Source organism: Arachis hypogaea, chromosome 15 (assembly GCF_003086295.3).
Source record: "Arachis hypogaea cultivar Tifrunner chromosome 15, arahy.Tifrunner.gnm2.J5K5, whole genome shotgun sequence".
Taxonomy (NCBI): Eukaryota; Viridiplantae; Streptophyta; class Magnoliopsida; order Fabales; family Fabaceae; genus Arachis; species Arachis hypogaea.
In genome coordinates, this window is record NC_092050.1 from 19,667,740 (window position 1) to 19,694,125 (window position 26,386).

The 26,386-nt window shown below is 33.7% G+C and overlaps 3 protein-coding genes and 3 long non-coding RNA genes across 8 annotated transcripts; 4 read left to right on the forward strand and 2 right to left on the reverse strand.

Moving 5' to 3' along the window:
• Positions 1-61: 61 nt before the first annotated feature.
• On the forward strand, positions 62-848 carry LOC140179620 (uncharacterized). Its single transcript, XR_011873254.1, has 2 exons — positions 62-376; positions 500-848. It is a non-coding gene; the product is annotated as an uncharacterized lncRNA (long non-coding RNA).
• A 7,689-nt stretch (positions 849-8,537) lies between these two features.
• Positions 8,538-23,186, reverse strand: LOC112749858 (uncharacterized). 3 transcript variants are annotated; one of them, XR_011873256.1, is made up of 4 exons: positions 22,921-23,186; positions 22,572-22,760; positions 20,379-20,475; positions 8,538-8,686 (listed from the first exon to the last, which is right to left on the reverse strand). It is a non-coding gene; the product is annotated as an uncharacterized lncRNA (long non-coding RNA). The 3 variants fall into 3 exon arrangements; XR_003175237.2 differs by lacking the exon at positions 8,538-8,686 and adding an exon at positions 10,295-10,431; XR_011873255.1 differs by lacking the exon at positions 8,538-8,686 and adding an exon at positions 19,861-20,001.
• LOC112749853 (protein NETWORKED 1A) lies at positions 9,528-17,258 on the forward strand. Its single transcript, XM_025798272.3, has 5 exons — positions 9,528-9,999; positions 10,374-10,484; positions 10,580-10,790; positions 11,724-15,718; positions 15,854-17,258. The coding sequence occupies exons 3-5, from the start codon at positions 10,688-10,690 to the stop codon at positions 17,030-17,032; spliced, it is 5,277 nt and encodes a 1,758-aa protein (XP_025654057.1). The 5' UTR covers positions 9,528-9,999; positions 10,374-10,484; positions 10,580-10,687; the 3' UTR covers positions 17,033-17,258.
• On the reverse strand, positions 17,331-18,157 carry LOC140179621 (uncharacterized). The gene is made up of 2 exons (XR_011873257.1): positions 17,629-18,157; positions 17,331-17,510 (listed from the first exon to the last, which is right to left on the reverse strand). It is a non-coding gene; the product is annotated as an uncharacterized lncRNA (long non-coding RNA).
• Positions 23,187-24,166: 980 nt separating the features above from the next.
• Positions 24,167-26,042, forward strand: LOC112749856 (uncharacterized). The gene has a single exon (XM_025798277.3). It carries the CDS (start codon positions 24,167-24,169, stop codon positions 24,722-24,724), a length of 558 nt encoding a protein of 185 aa, XP_025654062.1. The 3' UTR covers positions 24,725-26,042.
• On the forward strand, positions 25,303-26,042 carry LOC112749855 (uncharacterized). The gene has a single exon (XM_025798275.2). It carries the CDS (start codon positions 25,303-25,305, stop codon positions 25,879-25,881), a length of 579 nt encoding a protein of 192 aa, XP_025654060.1. The 3' UTR covers positions 25,882-26,042.
• Positions 26,043-26,386: the final 344 nt, after the last annotated feature.

Genomic DNA, 26,386 nt, shown 5'->3' on the forward strand with positions numbered 1-26,386 from the left:
TTTCTAAATCTAAAGCTATGCTTCTTTTTTTTTTAACTTAAAAATATTTCTTTTTAAGACTAGACTTGATATATAAAGCTGTTAATTTGTTCCCAAAGTGAATGAATGGGCATTTTTTTTGTTCTTGGGCTAAGCCCAGAAAACCCTAACCGAACCCGAACCCCAACTCACCCGACCCAAAACCCGATTCCCATTGTCTCTGTGCTTCCATGGCTGCCACAAGCTGACCACGGTGGTTCCCTCTTCCGGCTGATCATCGGTTCTGGATCAAGGTTTGATGCGGCTGAACAAATCCGATAAGGTCTCTCCGCCGCAGAGGATGAAGGATAACTCCTCACTACCGTGCTTCGGCGGCTATCTCCTTCTGCTACACCAGGTAAATACTTCCTCTAAACTCTGATTCCCACTAGTCGGACACTGAATATTCCAATGCTATTAATAATTACTCAAATTTGAAGCTTCTTGGTCTTTCTCCTCATCTTTTATTTAACTGCAACAGCTCCGTTTCTGGGATCTTGCTCCCACTGCTATGTTCGAAGGACCATTCATGTTGTCTAATATTGTCTAATTTGAAGTTCCTTGTTGATCCAGATAGAATCTTGCTATCACTCTTCCTTATCACTCCATTTTCTCTATTGAAGGATTCATCTATACGGTGGTGGCCTCCAAGTAATTTGCTTCTTGTTTCTCTTCATTTTTGCTTCTTTTACTTTCTCTTCCTGTTTTATTGATTTCCTGAATTCTGCTTCTTTGATACTTGCCATAATAATTGTTGCTTTTGGGCTGATTTGTTGTAGTTCCTAACTTTTCATATAGACCAATTTATAAATCCTAAACTGTTTATCCTCTCCTGTATTTCACACCCATCTTCAGCCTTCAATCTTTTAATGATTGTTAGTAGCCACTTTGCAAAATATGTCATATTAGTTGGCGTAAGCAACCATTGAATCTGGGATCCATACTAAACTGCTCTAGTCCATGGACATAGTAATAACGGTGTTTCACTGTCTCTATTGCCTCTTGACAAATGCTGTAAGTAGGATTCTTCACCATTTTCCTTTTAAACAAATTATAATTCATAGCGAAAATCTTATGATAAGCTCCCAAAAAAATATTTTTAATTTTTGAGGTATAAGCATTTTCCATATTGTTCTCCATAATTTCTTCAGAGCTGTACTTGATGTTGCCTGATTTTGTATTTGAATTTTTCCTCTTTTGCTAGATGATACCCAATTTTTACCGTATATTCACTGTTTGCTTTATATGGCCAAATCAGATTATCTTTTTTATTTATTGGGCTTATTGGTATCCTCATAATTTTCTCACCAACCCAATTTAAAAAAATGCTCTAAATTTTTCCCATATCCCATCCCTCTCCTACTGTTAGGAGTTCTTTTACCTTCATATTCCTGTCTCCTATTGGGAGCTCTATTCTCCCCTTTCCTTCAATCCAATTTTCGTCTCCTACATTAATCTCTGATCCGTCACCAATGCTCCATCAATCTTTTCTTTTAAAAAAATCTCTCCCTTCTAAAATGCTATTCCAATACGAAGCCTTTCTGCTCTTTTTGGCTACTGAAAAATTGCCATTAAAAAAATAAAAGTGGTTTTAAAATTTTTACTTATGTTATTTTCAGGTTATTGATTAATCTCCATGCCTACTTAGCTAAATGGGCTAGATTCTGTACTTCAAAATTCTTAAAACCTAATCCTCCATCCTCTTTCGCTGCCCTTATTTTCTCCCAACTCTTCTAGTATATGCCTCTTCTTTTCCCTTGAGTTGCCCACCAGAATTTTGCGATTTTTGCGCTAAGTCTATTGCAAAAGTTCTTGCAAAATTTTACTACGCTCATACCGTATGTCGGAATCGCCTGTATTACTGTCTTGATCAATACCTCTTTCCCTGTCTGATTCAAGAGGTTTTTTTTTAACCCTCAATTTTGTTATCAATTTTCTCCTCTATCCATGCTGAGGCCTGATTTTTTGACCTGTCCCATTTGAATGGTAAGCCAAGGAATTTTCCTGGGTTATCCCAAGTCGAAATCTCCAAAATTTCTTCTATATTTACCCTTGTTTGAATTGAGATAGCGTTGCCAAAGAAAATTTCTAACTTTTGGAGATTTATTTTTTGATCCGAAACTTTAGTATAAATGTTTAGAATTTGAATAATCTTATATACTTTCTCTTTTTTGGCCTCAGCAAAAACAATACAATTATCTGCAAAAAGTAAATGAGTTAATGAGAGAGCATTAAGAGTTAATTTAATATCGGTAATTAAATTTTTATTCTGAGCCTCATTCATAAAAATAGTAAAAACTTCTACAGCAATAATAAATAAATAGGGAAATAAAGGATTTTTTTCTCTTAATTCTCTTTGTGAAATTATCTTTCTTGATAAATTTTTATTGATTTTAATCCTATAATTTGCACTTTTCACACAACTTCAACTTATTAACAGCTTAACCCATTTCTCATTAAAATCAAAGACTTTGAGCACCTCTTCCAAAAAAAACCCATTCAAGTCTATTATTATATCTTCCATAACGCATTTAATGAATGACCATTATGTTGCAATTGGTTCAATTTTAACAGCATTTCCAGGCTCAATAAAAACAACGATAATAAAAAATCATATATTGGGCTAATGGGCCATTGAATTCATGGTTTGTAAACAGCAAAAAATCTTAACTGGACATCACATCGTGACAAAAATAGAAAAACCTTTGACATCAAATGTTTAGTGTGGGATCTTAATATTTCTTTCCTCTTTATTGATTGGCCTATATGAAAACATGTGTCTTTGTAGGCATCCCTGATTGGTCCTAATCAGCCATGAACACGGAACCCATTTTCTGGTGATGTGGTCCTTTTGATCATTGTCCATCACGCTTGATTTCGATTTTCTGAGTGTTTCTTTTCCCCTATAAATCATATCAATTTTAATAAAAATAGTTTTATTGGCGCTACTTGATTGCAATAATTATAATTTCTTCAATATGTGAGATTTGATTCCTTCCCTTCAGTCATACCAAGCCAGAGAAAATTGAGATTTTACATAAAATCGAAAAAGTAAAATAAAAACGTAAAACGTAAAATTTTAATAAGATTTAAATCGTAAAATCGTTAGACTTAGTACAAATTTCGTAAAATCGATAGATTTATTTAAAATTATATTATCAAAAGATTTTAAGAGTTAAATCGAGATTTTAGCTACTATAATTCATACTTAAATAATAGACACTGACAACTTCCATCCCCCAAAAAAAAAACTTCAAATTTCTTTAGGATAAATTAAGCTAATGGAACTAACAAGATTTGGTTACAATCATTATGTTGTTGAAAGGGTTTTAGTTATGCATTTTTTGAAGTAAAAATAAAAATAAGGTGTGAATTATAGTCGAAAGATTGGTCCAGCCAACATTATTAGTTATTTAATTAGCGGGTGACAATAATGGAGGAGGGGCTTTGCTATTTGACCACATCAACAAGACGACGATCTTGTGAGCTGCATAGATTCAAGATCAATGTTCTCATTCTTCCATTACCAACACTAAGTTGTCCCTTAATACAGGGCTTTGCCTAATTCTCATGATTCAAGAATTTATACAAATAAGTTGTAAGACTAAGGATTATTAAGAACAACGTTAATGTAATATTTATATCCAATCAATTTTTTTTTATAAAAAAACTTAATATCTTTATCATCCACAAGGCCACAAAGTGAATACTCAAGTACTTCTTGAAACAAAATTTTGGGCCAGACAGAAGATAATTGTCAAGATACTTTTGATATGAATCCATTGAAGATAAGTTTGTCTAACCTCATTTCTCTGATTTGGGTGATATTGTCAAATTTAAAGCCGTTTTTCAAGGTCTCGTTCCAAATAATTAAGGTCAAACTCATCAGACGTAACTCTTTAAACTTTTGAAGGTTGTATCTCACTTTCTTCATGATTTATTAAAGTAGAAGAACTATCTACAAGTGTTGATATTATAAAAGTTATATGTTCTCCTTCTTGAATATTAGCTTTCCTCTTAAAAAATTGTATCAATTCTTTAGTTTTTCACGATTATTTTATATAAAAATTTGAATATATATCCTGTAAAATATGTAAAAAAGAAGTTAGAAGAACAAATATTAAAATTTATAATATTTATTGAATTTTTTATCAATTTATACAAATACAATAATATCAATACTTATTGAATATTCTAATATTTTTTATCATATAAAAAATTAAATTAAATAAACAGTAAAATATAAAATAATATCAAATTACATAAATAAAAAATACCTAATTTTTTATATTTGAACTCAAAAGTAGAGGGAGTATTACTTATTGAATAGCGATGAAGATTGAACTTTGGTATTTTAAGTCATAATAAAGTATTTGAGCCAACTGAACTATTTTTTATTTTTTGAAGAAGTACTACTAATTTTTTTAACAAAAGTTTGGCCCCCCTTGTCTCAACTAAGCTCCGCCACTGAAGTACAGATAATTTCATATGAAATTAATAGTTGAGAGTCGTTAGATGATAATTTAGCCAAACTTGTTAAATTATTTAACGACTCTCAATTATCAACTTCATATGAAGTTAACTGCACCTGAGTTTTCACCGTATACAGGAGTTTATGTTAGGTTAACAAATAATTTGGCATTATTCTTTCCAAACACAAAATTACAAAGCCAATCTCTCTCCTAAGTCACTTAGCTTCCTTCAAAAATTGACCAAACAGCTTATGCTTCAGCTTGAAAAGCCACAATCTAAGAAAAAAAAAAAAAAAACACAATATCTGATTCATGATCTTTTGTGATATGGGGATGGGACCAATATAGAGTGCCTTGTCCACAATGGGGTTCCTAGTTCCTACTTCTTCATTCCTATATTTCAAAGACACGTTGTAGTTGGGCTTGTGAGCTACTGTGAATGAATGTGGTTGGTGAATGGTGAGGGTTGTGCTGTTTGTAGGAGGAAAGTGAGAATTAAGAGGTAGATATCACATTACCTAGGCTTCAATTCAATCCTCAAAGAGTAACCAAAATAATAAGTGTGTACGAATATATATTTATATATCTATGTGTCACATGTTCATCAACTAATAGTCTAATAAGGTTGATGGGCCGAAACGAAATTAATGGAGTAAGATGAAAATCATGTGGGGCTTCAAGTACGGTGTCTTAAAAGCATCTAAGCTTGGTTAGGGTGTAACATCAACTAGAATAGTACCTTGTATGCTAAACAAGGAAAGAAGATTATAGCAGTGTGCTTAAAGTTATCATTGTGCCTGCCTTAGCTTGTGGATACCATTGTTAATTGTCAATTAAGCCATGTGATTGTGATCCTCATCATCATCTATATTTCCCTTATTAATTGGATTCATTGCCAGCTTTACTACTCAATCATACTCCATTTCAATTAATCAAAAAGTCAACAGCGTCAACCAGCTTAATATGCTAGCAAAATATTGAGTATTTTTACGGTGTCCACGAATTCGGGTAACTCGATTATTCGTTTGAATTCGAACTGAATTAATTAAATTAGTTCTAGAATTAATGAATAATTCGGTATAATTGAATCTAACTCGATGATATCCGATCATAATTGATTCGGATATTAATTTTAAAAAACCAGAATCTGAACCAATCCAAAAATCCAATTACTCGTTTATTAAATAAAAAATATAAATTCTAATAATATATATATATATATATATATATATATATATATATATATATAACTTTTACGCGAATTAACTTAACTCTATTATTGTTGATTCTGGAGTATTTTTTTGTTGTTAAAATATTATTAACTTGTGAATCGGATTACTTTTTTATTAAATAAAAAATATAAATTCTAATTATATATATATAACTTTTATTCTAATTAACCTAACTCTATTATAATTGTGAATTTATGAGTATTTTTTTATTGTTAAAATATTATTGACTTGTTAATTGATATTACATATTTACTATATTTACATTATTTTTTTTTAAAAAAAAAATCTCATTTTTAAATTTTTTTTAATTTCTATTTCATCATGTATTCAATTATCCTAACTGAACCAATTCACTATTAATCGATTTAGTTTGGTTTAAATAAAAAAAAATATAAAACCAAATTAATCCGAACCAATTACAATTTAATTGGTTCGCTTTTTATTTTATTCCAAATCCAAACCAATCCAATTCGTGAACACCCTACCCTATACGAGGTTCTAAAAATCGAATTGATTATCGAGTTTGTAAAGTTAAAAATTTAAATGTTTAATCGAGATCGTAATTTAATCGAATATAATAAAATAATATATTTATATGTAAATTATATAATTTTTTTCATAAAAATTTGATTATTTATTTATTATTTTAAATTAGTTAATTACTAAAATTTACTAAACTGGTTTGACTGATTAACCAATATTTTTATTATTTTTTTATTCTTAATTAATTTACTATCAAATAATTTTTGCCTTAAACCAAATCAGTCTAGTAGTTAATTATGAGTTGAAACTTATTTTGCCCTTTGAAATTTTTACCTGACCTCAATTTCGACCCCAAAATTTTAGTTAATACTCCCAAATATTGGATCGTGCCTCACGTTTGTCCCTATAGTTATTTCCGTTAACGGAGATATGATGTGACACGTTAAGTTGACACGTAGGAAACCTTAAAACGACGTTGTTTTATGTCTCCTCCCAATTTTCACTCAATGTGACGTTGTTTAAAGGCTTCGTTGGGTAAAAAGGTTGCATCAACCTATAGATAAAGACATAGATGTAACTTGACCCTTCTTTTTTCTTTTTTTTTTCTTCTATTCTTCTTTCCCACGTTTTTGTTCTTCTCACATGCTTGATTGTGAAAAAGGAGAATTGGAATAACATTCGTTGTGTATTAGATTGTTAGGTGAGGTTGTTGAACAAGTAGCATTGCCGCAAAAAGAAACGGCAAAGATCAGATTAGGAAGTGAATGTTTTTTTTTTTTTTTTTTTTTTTTTTTTTTTTTTTTTTTTACAAATTTGTTGATACTCTGTTTTTGACTTTGTTTTGGTTTTTGTATAGTACTGTTTTGTCGAAACAAGCTGTTGTTTATATCTAGGACATTAAAAGTTGTTGCATGTGAATAATGTTAGGATCTGTTTTTTATTTTCGTTGCTGAAAAAAAGAAGGTTATTTGTATCTTTTGTTGTCTTTGAATAAATGATATGATCTGTGTATTATTGCTTGTATTTAAAAAATTTGTTGTTTAAAAATCAATGATGCTCTATTTTATTGTTTGGAGTTTAAACTGAGTTAAGCATGTTTTGTTTTTTGTACTCATTATTGAAATTTTTGTTATTTTGCAATGTAGATGGATGATGATATAACAATTGTTATCCACCATGAAAGAAGTTTTGAGACGAAAGAAGATGGAGAAGTGGTGTATATCAGAGACCAAATTGAACAGTTGTTTGGGCTAGAGGAAGATACAATGGACATGTTCTCAATAAGAAATTACTACAAGATTCTCAATTTGAAGGAGTGCTGGTGGCTAACTTCTGGGAGGTCTTTGAAGACTGGATTGAAAGCACTCTCACATGACAAGGAATTGTTGGAGATGTGCTTTCACACAAAGAATAATGAAGGTGTAGTGCATGTGTACCTTGAGCATGGAATTTCTGAACTTGAAGGTGATGAGGTTCCACAACTGATCCCAATGACCCCAATCCAAAAATTCCTATATCTGACACCACCTCAAATCCATCTTCATGTATCCCAAACACACCTCTTGGACAAAATACTTTCACATCCCCTGAACCAAATTCTGCACCTCCAGCTCCGCCCAACTTTGAGTAAGGTTGGACGTATTCCACAACCACACCAATCAGAAATCTTTCCTAATCTCTCACGAGTAAGGTTTCTCACGAAAACTCCATGAGAACGTAATCGTGCAGAATTTCCTGCAGGCTTCCTGAACTCATAATTTGCAAAGTCTCGAATATTTGGAAAAAGTGGGTTGCAAATTAGGGTTTTAATATCTATATAGTGATTAAATTGAGTGGATTCAATTTTTGTCATATCATTCACTCATCATACATTCATTCACTCATCATACATTCATTTTAGCGAGCTGGATGTCACGTAGATATACACCGTATTAATTTAACGTGCCACATCAGATATCCATTAATGGAGATAACTATAAAGACAAACATGAGACACGATCTAATATTTAAGAGTGTTAATTGGGTAACTAAAAATTCAGGAATCAAAATTGAAATTAAATACAAATTTTAAGGGCCAAAATAAATTTCAATTTAGTCAATTATCGATTAACCGAATCAAAACTATTCTATTCAATTCTCTGAATTAGGATATTTGATATGTTGTCAGAAGTTGAAAATCATATATTAATAACGGATAAATAAATTATATATATATATATATATATATATATTCTCTACCAATTCTAATCAAAATCCGGTAATGGAAAGTTTAGCATCCCAACCGGCCAAGTAAGAAGTAACTATTTGTTTTTGTGATTTGCTACTGATAATGAATGATTAAAAAGGTGGGACACACACTACTTGCTAACCAAAACATGTTTGACTATGATGCATGCGTGCCCAATTCTTATTGCAACTGTAGCCCACAAGTCCAGAATTTAGCGGTAATCATGCGCAACAAGAAATGTACCTCCTCCTATCCTACAACAATGTACAAGTCATAAGTATTTTCTGCAATGCTTATTTTAAGACTTATATTAGCATATATCATTTTGTTTAATTCATTGTACTTTACAAAAGACAAACCATCTACCTCTTCTTTTGGCTTTAGCATCTCACCTGTCCCAATTATTTGTAATTATAAACGTGCCATTCTACTTGCATGCCAACCATTATATTGCCAAAGAAATAAAATAAATAATGATGAGAAGTTCAATACAGGGACAAAATTGATATTTGATCATTATAATGGTATTGTCCAGTCCTCCTTTCTTCTATACCCATAAGGCCATAACCCATATTTCCATTCCATCCCCACTATGATGAAATTGTCGGTTTTGTCAAAAAGTCAAAAAAGGAAGAAGCAGATGAAACCAACCAATACTTATTTGGATGTTGAATAGAGTAACTTTACTATTTGTAACCGAATATGCATTTTAACATTTAAGTGTAACCATTTATTTTCCTAACAAATATGTAATGAAATTATATATATCCAAATGTAAAATAGTATTTTTGCAGATGAACAACGTGTTTAACAAAAGTGGGAAAGGGAATTGCTAAATGGCAAGTAAGGTTGGTAGTTCACTAGTTCTCTTTCAAGCTAACGATGGATGAAATTGAAACCACAAAAACCAGAAGAAGACGACCGTTGTCACAATATTGCTGTTAATTATTAAGTGTGACAAAAGTAAACAAGGTAATTAAGACATAATCATAGCTATGGATCCCGTTAATGACGGTTTAAATGGAGACAAAGCATTGCATTTGCACGCATTCCCTTCCTTCAATGTTACTATAACAGTACATGTAATTATTATTATGGCAATAAACAAGAGAATTAGCATAAAAAAACACAACAACTACTCATCAAATTCTTCTTTTTTTTTTTTTTTAATATAAATCTGTCGTGGGTCTTTGTCTGTGTTTCCTTTTACAGCTCGTGCGTCACACGGTGTCACAGCCGACACACGCAAGAATATATTGCCAAATAACCTGTTTCACGAACAGTAGTGGGAGAGGAAGAAAGAGAACATTTTTATTTTCAATTTTGTGTGTAAGCTCACAGAAAATGAAAATGGGGTAGTAAATTGGAAGGTTTTCGGCTGCTCAAGGGAATCCCATTTCCAGATTCCATAATTCTGGGCTGTCTTTGATCCTAACAACTTCAAAGCTTGATGCTTTTCATGGTTTTCTTCATACCCATTTGATCACTTTAATGATAATTATTTGTGCACCCAGAAGTCGTTGTTGATAACTGTTAAACACCAAGTTCCAAGTTCCTCATTCACTTGGTGAGTACTTGATCTCAGCTTCTTCCCCTTTATTTTGGCCTCATGATCACTGCCTTTATTTTTTTTTCTTTCACCTTTTTGATATGTCATAGCCTTTTTCTCAGTATACTTCTCTATGCTGCTTTTAACATTTCATGGTCAATAATCATTCTGCATCACTGCTTCCGTTAAGTTAGTAATTCTTCGCATGCAGAAGCTAAGATTTACTTCTTGTCCATGGATACTATATAATGGAGCCCGGTTGTTGCATTTGAAGTTGTTCATCTGATAAAATGCATCATCATGAAGCATGGAACCTTCTGCTGCATATTTGATATTTCGTACTGTAATCTTGTTCAGTAGTTGCCTGACATAACTTTTTTCTTTTTTTCTAGATTGATCTGGTTCATTTCCTTCTGACTGCTGCCTCATTGTATCAAATTGTGGGAACAGCTGAAAAAACCATTTAGCTACGCTGATAAATTGGAGCTGTTTCCAATTGGAAGGTAATACCATATCAATGTTGAAAATTTTAGCTTTATTTCTTATTGATTAGGCCAATTTATACTATGATAACATATTTGCATTTATTTAATGGTAGGTACAATAAATAAAGAAACTGGTCTAAAATGTCTTGGAGTAGAGCAATACTCAATACCAGGCTTTTGCAAAAGTAAAACCAACTGTACTGGTGTTCATCAGCATAGCTATGGCAACCTTGACACATTCCGAGTCCAGGCGCTTATATTCTTGGTTGTGGGATAGCCACATTAGCCCAAAGAATTCAAAATGGCTTCAGGAAAACCTCACAGGTGTGGTCAATTCCTCTATATCTTGAAGGTTCAATACTGTTTTAGACTTTTAGTGGAATTTGAATAGATAGATTACAGACTTTGAGTAGTTATGTTATCTGGTGTGCATTTTTGCATTGAATTTGCTGGCAAACCACCATACTAAACTAATAGAAACACTGCTGCATGTTTAGATGAAGCTAAACTATCCACAATAAGCCAAATTTCATTGTAACCAATTTCATCAAAAACACATTGGTTAGGAGTAACAAGATACTAATAAGAAGGACTAAGAATCAGAACATCATGCTAATGTCCATGGTGTTAGGACTTGTGGGAATATTCTAGACTTAAGCTTCTCCGGAGGAAAGTAGTTCTAACATTGCTATGGCAAACATATACATCACGGATTTTCAGTTCATCTGTTACTCTGTTAGCTTACAAATGGCTTATGTTTTGGGGACTTTTGAAACAAACCAGGGTCCTGAAGTTTTCTGGAGTCTTCTTCACTAAGAATGTTTATGGCGTATGATTTCTACATCTTTCTTATTTGGTATATTTGAAAAGATTAAATATATGCAAACCCTGTAGTTGACGATATTGAGAAGTAGTGCTCTGTGATGTTATGGCCTTGTATAAGATTTTCTATAAAATCCTTCCAAAAGATTGCGTATGTCTCACAAACTTAGCATTACAAAATTTCACTCCAAGAATGACTAATCCTTTCCAATTTGATATACTTTTAATGCTGAGATTGACATTTCTTTTTCATTCTGTCATAATGTCTATTAGAAATACTCAGTTCTCTTAAAAGAAGTGTGAACCATGATTAATTCATTACAATAAGATGATGGACTGGAGTGGGTATTTAAACTTAGAATTGCTAGGATCCATTAATTGTAATTTGTGAATATGGTCCTTAACATGTTATATTCTGTGTTATTTTTCATGCAGACATGGATGCAAAAGTCAAAGCAATTATCAAGCTACTTGAGGTGGATGCAGATACATTTGCAAGGCGGGCAGAAATGTACTATAAGAAGCGCCCAGAAATCATGAAATTAGTTGAGGAGTTCTACCGAGCATACCGTGCATTAGCAGAGAGATATGATCATGCAACGGTGGAGCTACGCCACGCCCACAAAACCATGGCAGAAGCATTTCCTGATGAAGCAAATTACATGTTAACTGATGATCCTGCAGGCCCTGATGCTGAACTGCAGAATTCAGGGGTGCCTCGTCCAATTTGTGCATCCTTGGAGCCTGATGATTTGCAGAAAGAAGCACATGGACTTTCTTCAATCCCTGAAGCTCAAATCTTAAGGAATGCCCTGGCCAAAATACTGTCTGATAAGAATGCTGTCTCCCTTCAGTACCAGAAGAGTTTGGAGAAGTTATCTCAAATGGAAAGAGATCTTAGCAAGGCACAAAAGGATGCTGGAGACCTTGACGAGCGAGCAAGTAAAGCTGAAATTGAAATAAAAGTATTGAAGGAAGCGCTAGCAGAGCTAGAAGCTGACAAGGATGCAGGACTAGTTCAGTACAACCAGTGTCTACAAAGTATAGCTAACCTGGAGGCTATGTTATCTCTGGCCAAGTTGCAAGCGGAGAGACTTGATGAGAGAGCTGTTAAGGCAGAAAGCAATGCTGAAAATCTCAAGCATGAACTTAGCAGAGTGGAAGCTGAGAAGGATGCTGGTCTTCTTCAATATAAGCAGTGTCTTGAAAAGATATCAGATTTGGAGGCAAAGATTACCCTTGCTGAGGAGAATTCCAGGACGATAAACGGGCAACTTGAAAAGGCAGAACATGAAGTTAAAGAACTGAGGAAAAGTCTTGCTGAACTGAAAGAAGAGAAAGAATCTCTAGCCACCCTTTACCAGCAATGCTTGGAGAAAATATCTAAACTGGAGAGGGGAATGTTGCATGCCCAAAAAAATTCTGAACGACTAAATATAGAGATCTTGGAAGGGTCTGAAAAGCTTAAGAGTGCTGAAAAGCATTGTGATCTGTTGGAGAAATCAAACCAATTGCTTCAGTTAGAGGCTGAAGATCTAGTTCAGAAGATAGCTGCAAAAGATCAAGAGCTATTAGACAAGCATGCTGAGATAGAGAGGCTGCAGACTCTGATGCATGAAGAGCATTCTAACTTCCTTCAAATTGAATCCATTCTACAGATTCTGCAGAAGTTATACTCTCAATCACAACAGGAGCAGAGGAATCTTGCTTTGGAGCTTAAATATGGGCTTCAGCTGTTGAAGGACTTAGAGGTTTCCAAACAAGATTATAAGGAAGAAATGGAAGGCATTGCAGAAGTAAACAGAACTCTGCATGGACTTAACTTCTCTTCCTCGATGTCAATAAAAAAACAACAAACGGAAATCTCTAAATTGAAGGCAATCAATGAGAAACTTGAAAAAGAGTTTGCTATCAATCCTGAGGAAACCAATGGCCTACAGCAGGAAGCTCATCAAATAAAGGAAGATGTTCTGGACCTTAATAGTAGATATCAGGCATTGCTGGAACAACTACAGACTTTAGGTTTGAATCCTGTATGTTTTGCAGAATCAGTGAAGGATTTACAAGGAGAGAACTCGAAGCTCAAGGAGCTCTGCCAAATGGAACGCAATGAAAAGGAAGCTCTTCGTGAAAAGTCAAAGGATATGGATGAACTTTTGATAGAAAATGCCTTTATGGAATTTTCCATGTATACATTGTATAATGAGTTAGATGGATTAAGAGCAACAGCAAAGAAATTTCAAGAGTCCAGTGAAGTTCTACAGGAAGAGAAGTCCATTCTTGTTGCTGAGAAATCAACTTTGCTTTCACAGTTGCAAATTATCCAGGAAAGTATGAAGAAGCAACTGGAGATGAATACCTTGTTGGAGAAGTCTCTTTCAGACGTAAAGATTGAACTTGAAGGTACAAAGGCTAAATCAAGTCACTTGGAAGGATTGTGCAAGTTGCTAACTGATGAAAAGAACAATCTTCTAACTGAAAGAAGGGTTCTAATATCTCAGTTGGAGAGTGTTGAAGCAGGACTAGGTAACCTGGAAAAGAGGTTCACAGATTTGGAAGAGAAGTATTCTGATGTGGAGAAGGACAAAGAAAATGCTGACAGTCAAATAGAAGAACTCCGTGCTTCAATTTTGGTGCAAAACGAAACACACACTATTCAGAAACAATCAAGTGATGCTCGCCTAGCAAAATTGGAGAATCTTGTTCATGTACTACAGAAAGAGCAGCGGTCGGGGAAGATAGAATTCGAAGAAGAACTTGACAAAGCTGTTAATGCTCAGATCGAGATGTTCATCTTGCAAAGTTCTATAGAAGATTTGGAGCAGAACAACTTGGCCTTATTAATTGAATGTGAAAAGCATGTTGAGGCATCTAAATTTTCTGATAAAGTCATCTCAGAGTTGGAGAGTGAAAATCTCATGCAACTGATGGAGGTAGAGTTCTTGTTACATGAAATTAGAAAGTTCAAAATGTGTATTCATCAAGTTTGTGGGGCTCTTCAGATTGATCTAGATTTTGAGCATGATAAAGGTAACAAGCAAGGGGAAATACCAATATTGCATATTTTGGGCAGCATTGAGGGCTTGAAAAGTTCTGTTGTGAGAAGCCAAGAGGAGAAGCAGCAGCTGCTTGTTGAGAATTCTGTCCTCAAATCTTCACTTTGTCAACATCAGTCTGAGGGAGAAAAATTGGAGTCAGACAAAAAGACACTGAATCAAGAGCTTGAGAACATGAGAGAACAGAATACTATGCTGCAGACAGACAAGGTTGAACTTCAGGAGATGAACAAGCAACTAAGTTCTGAAGTAGCCAATGTAGAAGAAAAAGAGAATACATTGAAGACAAAATTGGCAGTTCTGCATGTGGAGTTGGTAGATTCACAGAGAGCAAATCAAGTGCTTCGGGAAGAAAATAGTAAGTTGGTTGAAGAGAAAAGGTCATTGCTTAAGAGTGTTTTGGACCTTAAAGATACAATTTCTGCTGCTGAAGATGAGAATAATGTAATTCTTCACGAGATACTAGCTCTAAGCAACCTGAATTTGGTCTATGAGAGGTCTGTCTCTGAGAAAGTCACCGAAAAGAAAGAACTTTATGAATGCCTCGGCAATGTTAGCAGTATGAATTGTGATCTTAAGCAGGAGCTTGACAAGTTGAGGAAAAGGTTCGAGTTGACAGAAGCAGAGAATGTTTATCTAAATAAGTCAATTGAGAGAATGGACAAAGAGTTGCATGAAGCCAAAGACACAAGTTTCCATTTAAGTCATCAAATTGAAAACTCAGAAAATCTGGTTAAGAAGAAAGAAGCCGAACTGTTAGCAATGGAGAAAAGGCTAAAGGCATCAGAGACATTGAACACCGAGTTCTGCAGAGCTATTGAGGAGCTGAAGATGGAACAAGAAGAATCAAGAATGATCAAAGAAGATATGGACAGAAAGATTGTTGAACTTTCAAAAAATTGCATGAATCACAAAAAAGAAATTGAACGCCTTAATGAAACAAATAAAAGCTTTCAGTCTGAGATGAGATTACTACATCAGGAAGTTGAACAGCACAGGGTGAAGGAAGACATACTGAATTCAAAGTTGCTGGATAAAACAAATGAAGTTGAACAATGGGAGGCTGAGGCTACGGCATGCTTTTCTGATCTTCAGATTTCATCCATTTGTGAAGCACTGTTGAAAAGTAAGCTCAATGAGATGGCTGGAGTTTGCAAGAGACTTGGTGATGAAAGTGCCGCAAAAAGCTCGGTCATCGAACAGATGTTAGAAAGAATTGGATTGCTAGAGAATAAAGTTGGAGGACTCCAGAGACAGTTATCTGCATATATTCCAGCTATAAGCTCTTTAAAAGATGATTTTGCATCTCTGGAACACATTTCCCTTCTCTGGACCAATAAAGCTTATGCTGTAGGCAATAGAGAAGAACAGAAGGTAGTATTCTGTTTTGACCTTTTTACTAGCTATTGTGTACTTCTATAAATTACTTCCTTTTTGTCATGTCAAAAGAGTTTGTATATAAAATTATGCTTTCCACTAATCCAGTCCTATCATTAACGTTTTGTCCAGGATGTAGATATAGTAGTTGAGACTTGTCTCCAAGAAGATACCAATGAAATTTTAAGAGATCAAAAAAGTGAATTGATACCAGTTGGGGTTTCAGATTTGCTTAGCATGCAGAGGAGGATTAGAGCGGTTGAAAAGGCAATGATGGAAGAAATTGTAAGACGTGTCAAGAAGGAAAATTTAACTGAAAATGTTGAAGCAAGAGCTCCAATACAAGCGGCTGAATATGCAAATATGGAAGTTGCTTCATACCAAGGAAATGGCTACAGAAGAGTGGTGATGGATCATACACATAAGCGCAAGGGCAATCGTGACCTTAGCACATGGAGAACAAAGTTTGAAAATGGATCACTGATGAAAGACATTCCACTTGATCACAACTCAGATGATCTAGACTCCAAGTACTGCAAGATGGAGCTTTGTGGAACCAATGATCAGATGCTTGAGTTACTCGAAACTGCTCAACTGGACTGCTATGGTGATTCAATGGTTAGTGAAGCGAATAGACGGAGTTCTGCTCCAACAGATGAAATTGTGACATGCCATCAGTCAGAAAATTCTGAAAGGTGTGAAAACTCATCAGAATTGGAGGTTGAAAAGGAATTGAATATTGACAATCTCATGCAACTGAAAACTAGAAGAGAGACAACTCAGGATGGTGAGAGAAAGATCTTGGAGAGGCTGGCCTCAGATGCTCAGAAGTTGGCCATTCTCCGAATGAGTGTGCAAGATTTGAAGAAGAAACCAGTGGCAAAGAAGAGGAGCAAGAAGCTAAATGAAGTTGAATATGAAACAGTTAAAAGCCACATAGAAGAAGTTGAGGAAGCTGTCATGCAACAAGTAAACATGAATGACCAACTGACAAAGGCTATTGAAGAGGGCACCTCAATGATAGAAAGAGATACATCGGCGGAGCTGGAAAACGCCGGACAAGTCCAAAGAAAGCGAGTAACGGAGCAGGCTTGCAGAAGTTCTGAACAAATAGGAAGGTTGCAGTTTGAGGTTCAGAACATACAATATCTTCTGCTGAAAATGGCTGATGAGAACAACCAAAAAGCGAGAACAAGAATCGGTCGGCCAACAGTAGTCTTGCTGAGGGACTTCATTCACACTGGGAAGAAAAACAGCAGAAGGCGCAGAAAAGTGTGTCTTTGTGGTAGGCCTTCAAGTAATGAGGACTAATAAAACTAGCATATTCATTCTTAACTTAGCTACTCAAATGAGAGCTTCATCATAAGAAATGAGAGTGTCATTTGATCATAACAACTTCTTTCATGTCTCTATGTTTTTAGCTTTCAAAAGAATAGTACTGAGCGTCATGTATATAGTTAAAGAATTGCCTTGTAATGTAACACACTTGGTTTCATTCTTTTCTAAAGGTGTGCTGAGATTTTTCATTTTTTCTTTATCCCCATTTTTTGTTGGGTTGCAGTGACTTATCCTATGCTATATTTTATGATATGAATCTCAAGCAACCGGATTAAAGTCAGAAAAAGTATTGTATTATAATTATTAGATATGAATGACAAAGTTCTATAATCCACATTTTATTCAATTAGCACATAATAAAAATTCATATAATATTACAATGAGAACTCTTCATTAAATTTCATGTCAGCACTTGCATCAGAACCTCCTGCCAAAAACTCTTTTTCATAATCTTCAATATCAGATGCCCAAAATCCATGCAAACAAAATATTGATCAATCTCCACTCTTATTAATGAAAATTATATAATTAACATGTTGTGATACGCAAATCATTAAACCAAATATTACCATTTCTGCATTTGCATCTGCATCCAAACCTTCCTCAAAAGGGTTCCCATTTATGCCATGAGAAGTTTCACAACTCGCATTGGTCTGCTGAATATCCTTTGCCAATGGACAAGATATTTTATTGTGCCCTTCCATGCAACAAATACCACATCGTTGTGGTTTTCGTTTTACCTTTTCACCTGGACAACACTTAGATCTACAATTTTGTGGATTCTTAAGAAAAATACCATCCGAACTATCAGCTTCAGCACCAACTTGCTTTTTTTGTTCATCTTCAATCTTGAAATCTTCGATTAGGCTCATAACAGTGTCTCGAATAAGGTGGAATCTCTCTTGCCTTCGACTAGCGACATAGGACAGTTGCCAACACCAATCCATCAAGCATCCATATTGGCTCAATATTATAGACTCCCAAGTAACGCCACTTGAATCGAAAGTGCTTGTCTTGGCATTTTTCGACCACCTTGTCAACACAAGAGACTTTGGCAGCTCAAGGATGTTAAAAAACACCAGCACACTACACACAAACTATATGCTCACACGGAATTCCAAAGGAATCCTTCCTTAAGCATGAACAATTGAATTTCGTCATTTTATTATCCACAGACACTTCCTATGAACTATTTAGATTTCCATATTTAGATATTGTATAAATTACAAATGACTCAAATGCCACATCTTGCGCAACCTTCATTCTTGCAGCCCTAACAAGCATTAGTCAAAATATAAAAAGTATCTCTCGTGTATAGACATTTGATGCAGACCTTTCCAAAGGTTCCAATACTGTTGTAAGTACCGGCAGACCAGATATGGAAACATAGTCAGCCTCAATCTCCTTATATCGTAGGTAGGTAAGACATCGCTTAAAATGCTTTATGAAATCAACCAAATTATATTGCGATTTAACATATTTTGCAATAATAGAGTGCAAATCTTCGCATCGAGTTGTCCTAAATCCTGCAAAAAACTTGCCTCGAATATGTGCAGTGGCCCGCGTATGCCTTTTCTCGTACATGTCAATAATTCAATTCTTTTTAGCTACACCAAACTTCTCAACCATTCCAAACCACTTCTGCTCAAACACACTAATCTTATAATCTCCTAGCATACACTTGTCAAACATAGATGTGAATTTTGGGTTTCCAACATTACTTGTGGCATTTTGAATGAGGTGTCAAGCACATAATCTATGATGGGTATTTAGGAATACCACCTCAATTACAAACTTCATTGATGAAGTACCATCTGTAATCACAGACACAGGTGTTTTTCCCTTCATGGCTGCCAATAGTTGTTGTAATAACCACACCTAAACCTCCTTACTCTCATTGATAACTAGAGCACTTCCAAATACCATTGTTTAATTGTGATGATTCACATTGAAAAACACTACTACCGGATACAAGTACTTGTTTTTCTTGTATGTCGCATCAAAGGCAAGCACATCTCCAAATACTTCATAATCTAATTGGCTTCTTCCATCACACCAAAATAGAGCTCGCAATACCCCTTTAGCATCAATTATGTGCTCATAATAGAGGCAAGGATATTCAGCTTTCTGGTTTTTGAGGTATCGCAATGCTGCTCTAGCATCACCTAGGACATGACGCCTTCGCCTAGTGATCTCATTATACATATCCCTTAAGGTATAATTAACATTTTCATAACCACCTACTTGATTAGCTAACATAGCATATATATGGGGTTGCTAATGTCTGCATCCTTCATGTTGTTCATTTTACTAGCATCAGCTTCTGCCATTTTTCTATGTGTAGGAAGGAAACCAACTAACATAGGATCAAGGCAATCATGTTTTTGCGATTCAACAAACAAAGCCACATGCCATCTTCCAGTGTAAGCCGCAAAACGAACTACAAACCTAGCCAGGCAACCACAACGAGTCTCAGATTTTGGCTCCCTTTTTCTGTTTTCCATATTATAATATTTCTCTGGTCTAAATCCCTCACAAGAGCAAACAAATAATTGCTTCACATATTCTCCTTTGCTATTTTTCCAAGTCTTACTTTTTCTAGCACCAAAACTAACAAATTTTGCATAATGGTTATAGAAATCAAATGCTATCTGAAGATTAGAAAAATGAAAATATTCCATCTCATGAGCACCAATGTTCAGAAAATCAACCATGGCAATATTTTCAATATCATCTATTCGATATACTTCATCCATCTGATGTAAAAAATCGTTTCCATCAAACATTGCTTGAAATTCTTGCTCCCCTAAATCCTCAGAATTCACAGCTTACTGCTTGATTTCATCTTGATACATTCCTTAAAATTCCTCTGTATCAACTGACTCTTCTATCATCTCATCAAAGAATACTCTTTCTTCCATTATATCATCCACTTTAAGATCCTACTCAGCAATTTTATTTGTAACCGGAAAAACATAAAACAAATAGTATTCTAATAAATCAAAGTGCAGAGACCACTAAATGAAAATAATAGCACTGTTCTGGTTCTATATTTTTTTAAAATTTTTTAAATTCTAAAATAAAAAAAATAGAAGAAAGCGTTCAAATTGTAGAAGACAATCTCCCTTATGCTATCAAACACCAATATCGATAAAAAACAAAGGAAGAAGAAACATTAATGTCCAAGCAAGAAATATCGACAACTATGTGCAAGAAACAGATTTAAATCTATAAAAAAAATGAACAGAGAACCATTAATGTGGAAGGAAGAAGAAACTATGTGATAAAATACAATATTCATACATTAGAGAAGACTTACTGGTGGGCGCACTTCTCTTGTGCCACCATCTGAACTGCCATTGCTGTCTCTAGTAAAATCTGCGTGCTCCATATGAACCCTAAGAGGTTTCAGGTTTCTGTTGTTTTGTATTTAGAAGACTAATTATTTTATTTAATATTTAAATTAGTCATTAATATAATTTTAAATGACACAACAAAGAAGTAGGAATATAATAGTAAATGATCAATATTGAGTTATTCTTATAATAAAGAAGAGATATAATACTGATGTTGCAATAATAGGCTGGTGTTTTTGCAAAAAAAAAAAAAAATTCAATTGTGTTAGAGAAAGATTTTGAGGTACTAACATAAATGCCACCATAAATGTAGTATTAAATGTTCTTTTGACCTACGACTTATCATAGTAATTAACAAAGTATTTATTATACTTTAATTTTGGACATTTAATACCTTAAGATGTTAGTTGAATGAATATTGTATTATCGAGTATGATTTAAATGGTTGTAAAATTATGATTAATCAATAAGAAATACGTTAATTTTTTGTGAGAGTTTGAATTCTATGATTATAATGAGTGAATTAAATAAAGTCTTTGTTAAAAAAAATTGAATGAATAAAGAAATAATTTTTTTTTAGGTCATTCACAGTTTATTTTTATAATAATATATTAGAGTTTGACTATTAATTAATTAATTAATTAATTAATAGTCAGAATCATTGAAAAATTAGACTTTATTTTTTTTAGTTCTGATTAATAACAATATATTATTTTATATTATCAAATTATTAAGGAGTATTATTAGACACCAATTTTAATTAATAAATTTAATATGATTAATGTATTACTCATTTAATGTTAAGTGTACAATGTCATGTTAACAAGTGAAATAATTCTCTTAATTGAAATGAAATATTATTATATTATGAGTTAATAATCAATATCGTTTTTTGAAAAATATTTTGATTTCCATTTTCGTCATCGAAAGATAAAATTAATCAAATTCATCTCCGAAAGATAACCAACTTGATCGCGTTAGTCCTTCCGTCATCTCCTGCTAGGGGTGACAAACGGGGAAGCCCGCCCCGCCCCGCCCCACCCCGTCCCGCCCAGTGAGGCGGTCCTAAAATCCCACCCCGCCCACTTAATTGCGGGCTGACGGGATAAACCCGTCAAATGTCTTTTTTTTTTACTATTAACTATTAAATAATATATATAATTTCACAATTATTTTAATAAATTTATAATTTCTAAAGGCATAAAAAATTATAATTTTTATATTCACAAACATTAAAATCTTCGTAATTATAAATATTGTCTTCAAACCAAAGTAAACATAATCCAAAACATAATTATAAATATTGTCTCCAAAGCAAAATAAACATATCAAAAACACTCAATTTTCATCTTCATTCTCTTGTAAATTGGGTTAGAAAAAGTTGAATTTTTGCAAAAAAAAATTGCAAAAATACCCCCTTGCCAAAAAATACAAAACTCGGCAAGGAAGTCGGCCCCGCTAAAACTCGCGATTTAAGCTGTGCGGGTTAGACGGACTTTTGCTATTTGGCGGTCCTATTTTTTCAGTCCGATCTGCCTTTTTTGGCAGGTTACGCAGACCAGTCCGGCGGATTTAGACCCGTTTGCCACCTCTATCTCCTGCGTTGAGGTGGCTAATGGCTAATGCTCGCTGACATTGCCGGTTAACTGTGTTATTCTGCCAGCGTGGCACTTGCTTAGTGTACCCTCTTGTTGTTGATAAGATAAGTTTATTAGATAAATTCAGATAAGTCCGTAAGTCTATAAACCCTAATCCCAAATTCAATGATTGGTTGTGTTGGTATTTTCGTCCCTCTTTCTCTCACTTCCATCTCTCCTCTTCCTCTCACTTTCATCTCCCCTCTTCTTCTCACTTCCATTGCTGCTCTTGGAGCAATTAATTCAAACTATAGCTATATTAAATTTTTTTTTCAGGCCATTGAAACAACTCAAAAGCTTTCTCAAGACTCTACCTCAATATGAATTTTAGTGAATCTCTCATCTGGCAGTTTGTTATGAAAGTTAAAGATAATGTTACTAAAAAATCATTGAGAAGAAAGCTCCAGGACAAAACAGAAAAAAAATTGATCTAATAAAAAATTTAGTGAAGCATATTAATTTGTCTAACAATTTTGAATAATAAAGATATGATAAGAGTAGCCAATTAGTTGTGTATACCTTGAAGCTGATATTGCGAGCAGAGAAATGGTTGGCGAAAACAGTGACAGAAGCAGTTCTGTAAGTACGCAGTTGCTGTCCGTTGGGACCAAGGTCACTGGCCCTATCATGCCATTCTATCACGCCACTTCTTTTCCCGCTCCCTCAAACGTTATGTACGGCTTCGTCACGGGCACAACAACCTTCTCTCTGCACCCAACAACCTCCCAATATCAACCACATTATTCTTTTATTAGTTTATTTTCTTCATACCAAATTAAAAAATAAATGTAGTATGTTTAATGAAATTGCAAACAATGCTGGGACGGTAATGATGGCATTGTTTTCTACCAGCAATGAAGAACTTAACTGATATGTGTATACATGTAGTATCCCGGGCTGATTTGGATCAGTACGTTCATTCTATTGTTGTCTGGGACGGCATTCAATTCACCGCAGCTTGCACCGACCGGAACTGTCCACCGCCGTTGACATCGACGGTGATTACGCGCTGACCTATTGGTCCCGCCCTAGTGTGGTTCCGACCATGATTGGAGGAGGACTTGGTAGAAGAAGAAGACAATGTTCTAAAGGTGCTATAGTGGACTTAAGGAATGATTTGAAATTATTTAATATACTTATCTTATCAGCAACAAGAGGATAATAGCCATTTCAGTGTAAGGACTATCGCAATTAAGTTGATTATTTTTTGGAGACGAATTTGATTAATTTTATCTTTTAAAGATAAAAATGAACATCAAAATATTTTTCAAGAATAATTTTAACTATTAACTCTTATATTATTTACTAATACCAATATTATTATTATTATTATTATTATTATTATTATTATTATTATTATTGATAAAATATGTATGCGATTTTTATTATTGTCATTTCATTTTTTTAATCTCACATTCCAATTAGTCAATTATTTAAAACTCCTCTAAATAAATTTAAACTTGGCACAATATTTTTATATTAATTACATTTAAATATATCATAATTATAAAATTAATTTATAATTTTATATTATATTTTTTATATTTTTATTCTATTTTATTTTTTTATTTTTTTTAAAAACAATGAAAACAAAAAAAAATATGAATTTGTACCACTCTAATATAAAAATCTATATTTTTTAAATAAATAAATTTAAATTTCTGAAACAATAAATATGATTTAATTTGTATTATATTTTAGTTTAATAATTATATGAAATAATATATAAATTATCAAATAAATATTTTACTAAATTTTTTAATATAAAATATTTTAAATTTAACATTAATTTATTTATTATTTAATTAATCTTTAAATAATATTAAATATATTATGACAATAAACATGGGTATCGGCATAATATGCATATAAGCATAACGCTAGCTTTTGTAAAATAATTTCATCAATCACAAGTCAAACATGGCGAAAAGCAGTATTGTTATAATTTTATTGTTCCTTTCACTTCCTTCGTTGCTTGGTGGCTACTCCAAGTATACCCTTCTTTCTTGGAACTTTCTTTATGGATAGCATTCTCTTTTGTTCCATTATCATCACTTAATAAATAGGCCAACACTGCTTCCAAAATCTGTAGTCCAAACCAAGAGTAGCTAGTTATGATGGAGAGAGACAGAGAAGAGAGTGTTGATTTAGCGCAAATTAGTCTTCGACCCCTTCAGCTCTCTGATGTTGATGATCTCATGGTGTGGACCACTGATGAAAAAGTAACCAAGTTTTGCACTTGGGAAACTTACAGCAGCAAAGACCAGGGCATTGACTTTATTCAAAATAGAGCATGCGAGTTTCTATGGGGCAGAGCAATATGCCTTAATGACCATGCTATTGGCTTTATCTCTATGACCTCGTCTTCTGCTTCCGATAAATCAAGGGAGAAATCAGTGGAACTTGGATATGTTCTAGGTTCTAAATACTGGTCCAGAGGGATTATGACTTATGTTGTAAAACAAGTGAAGAAGGTTGCATTCAGAGAGTTTCCACACTTAGAGAGGCTTGAAGCTCTAGTTGATGCAGAAAATGTGGGGTCTCAAAGGGTGCTGGAGAAGGCAGGTTTCCAAAAAGAGGGAGTACTAAGAAAATATTTGTGCCGCAAGGGAAAAAGCAGAGACACGATCATTTTCTGTGTTCTATCAACTGATCTTGATCACCAAGTTTGATCTATGCGCTTTTGACTTTTTTTTATTCAGATAACATCATGTTAATTCTCCTCATCTTATAGTAGCCTCATATGTTTTCAACCATAGAATTTTGGGCCTTATCATTTGCACAAGTTGTATGCTACCATATCATAGCTAGAATAAAAAATATCAAGCATTCTGTGGTGGAATTGTTTCCTTGTACATATTCAACTAAGGCGGCTATTGGCATCTTTGTCCATAATTAGCCAACTATAGTCACATCAACTACTAGATTTCTTTCCGAACCAAAATTATCTTATTTATTTAACATCCATAATTTTATATATATAACATTATTATTGTATTTACATTTATTATATCTGATATTACTCAATTATTCCATCAATCATTGAAAAATATAAAATAAAATAAATAATAATTAAAGAATGTAAAATATGATAATTTTTGTATGGTACTGAGTCTCGCAAATATTTTTGTTTCTTTCTAAGTTACATAATTATCTCTTTTATCCATATATATATATATATATATATATATATATATATATATATATATATATATCAGCAGCAGTTGAAAGATCAATTGAAAGCATCAAGATGAATGAAGGGGTTTCTTCCAAAGAAGAGAGTAAGAGTATTGATCTAACTAGGATCACTCTTCGAGAAACGGATCTTTCTGATGTGGAAGATCACATGGTGTGGTCAAGCGATGCAAAGGTGACAGAGTTCTGTACCTGGGGGCCTTACACCAGCAAAGAAGAAGCCATAGACTTCATCAACGGAATACCAAACATATTTTCATGGTATAGGGCCATCTGCCTTGACAATCAAGCAATAGGGTCGGTTTCTGTGTGCTTGCAAAGAGATAGATACAGAGAAAAAGTAGCTGAAGTCGGATATATTCTGGCTTCAGAGTACTGGGGAAAAGGGATTGTTACACATGTTCTAAAGCAAGTTGTTAAGATTGTATTCAGCATGTATCCTCAGGTTGAAAGGCTTGAAGCTCTCACTGACAATGAGAATTTGGCGTCTCAAAGGGTTTTGGAGAAAGCTGGTTTCCAAAGAGAGGGTGTTCTTAGGAATTATGTGTATGTTAAGGGCAAAAGCAGAGATGTGGCCATTTATAGTTTTCTTCCAACTGATCTTCACTCAGAATTTGCTTCTCTCAAGCTTTAACTACCTCTGCATGTTAATCTACAAAACAGAGAGTTTGAGTGTTGAAGACTTGAAGCTCTATAGTCTATAGTGTTCGATGATTTCTATGTTCAATATTTATTTTTGTCTTTTTGTATTGGTGGGTTAAATTAATGCCATTGGCTGGGCAATCTTTATGTTTCCATCTATCTAAAGTTATTTATTAATTATTCTAATTATGATAATGTTTAAAATGTCATTCTAGGAAAAATTTTGCCTTAAGCTCCAAAAATACATAAATAAAATTAAAATAATGTATTTTTATTTCTCAAGTAGAACTAATTTACATGACCACTGCATATAGTGTTTTCACCGTGCATTTTCAATTAATACTTGTGTGTTTGTTTGAGGTGAAAATGGGAGAAAGGAAAAGGGAGGGGAAAAAAAAAGAAGGAACATAATTATTTTTTTTGTTTGGTTGAGGAGAGAAATGGGAGAAAAAAGAAAATAGATGGAAATATATTAGTGAAACCTACCAATTTTTTTT

Bases quoted from the DNA above. Each gene is read 5' to 3' on its own strand.
- LOC112749855 (XM_025798275.2), top strand. From the start codon at position 25,303: ATGAATGAAGGGGTTTCTTCCAAAGAAGAGAGTAAGAGTATTGATCTA.
- LOC112749853 (XM_025798272.3), top strand. From the start codon at position 10,688: ATGGCAACCTTGACACATTCCGAGTCCAGGCGCTTATATTCTTGGTTG. The intron at 10,791-11,723 runs GTGTGGTCAATT...TTTTTCATGCAG, and splicing joins GCTTCAGGAAAACCTCACAG to ACATGGATGCAAAAGTCAAA. The intron at 15,719-15,853 runs GTAGTATTCTGT...CGTTTTGTCCAG, and splicing joins GCAATAGAGAAGAACAGAAG to GATGTAGATATAGTAGTTGA.
- LOC112749856 (XM_025798277.3), top strand. From the start codon at position 24,167: ATGATGGAGAGAGACAGAGAAGAGAGTGTTGATTTAGCGCAAATTAGT.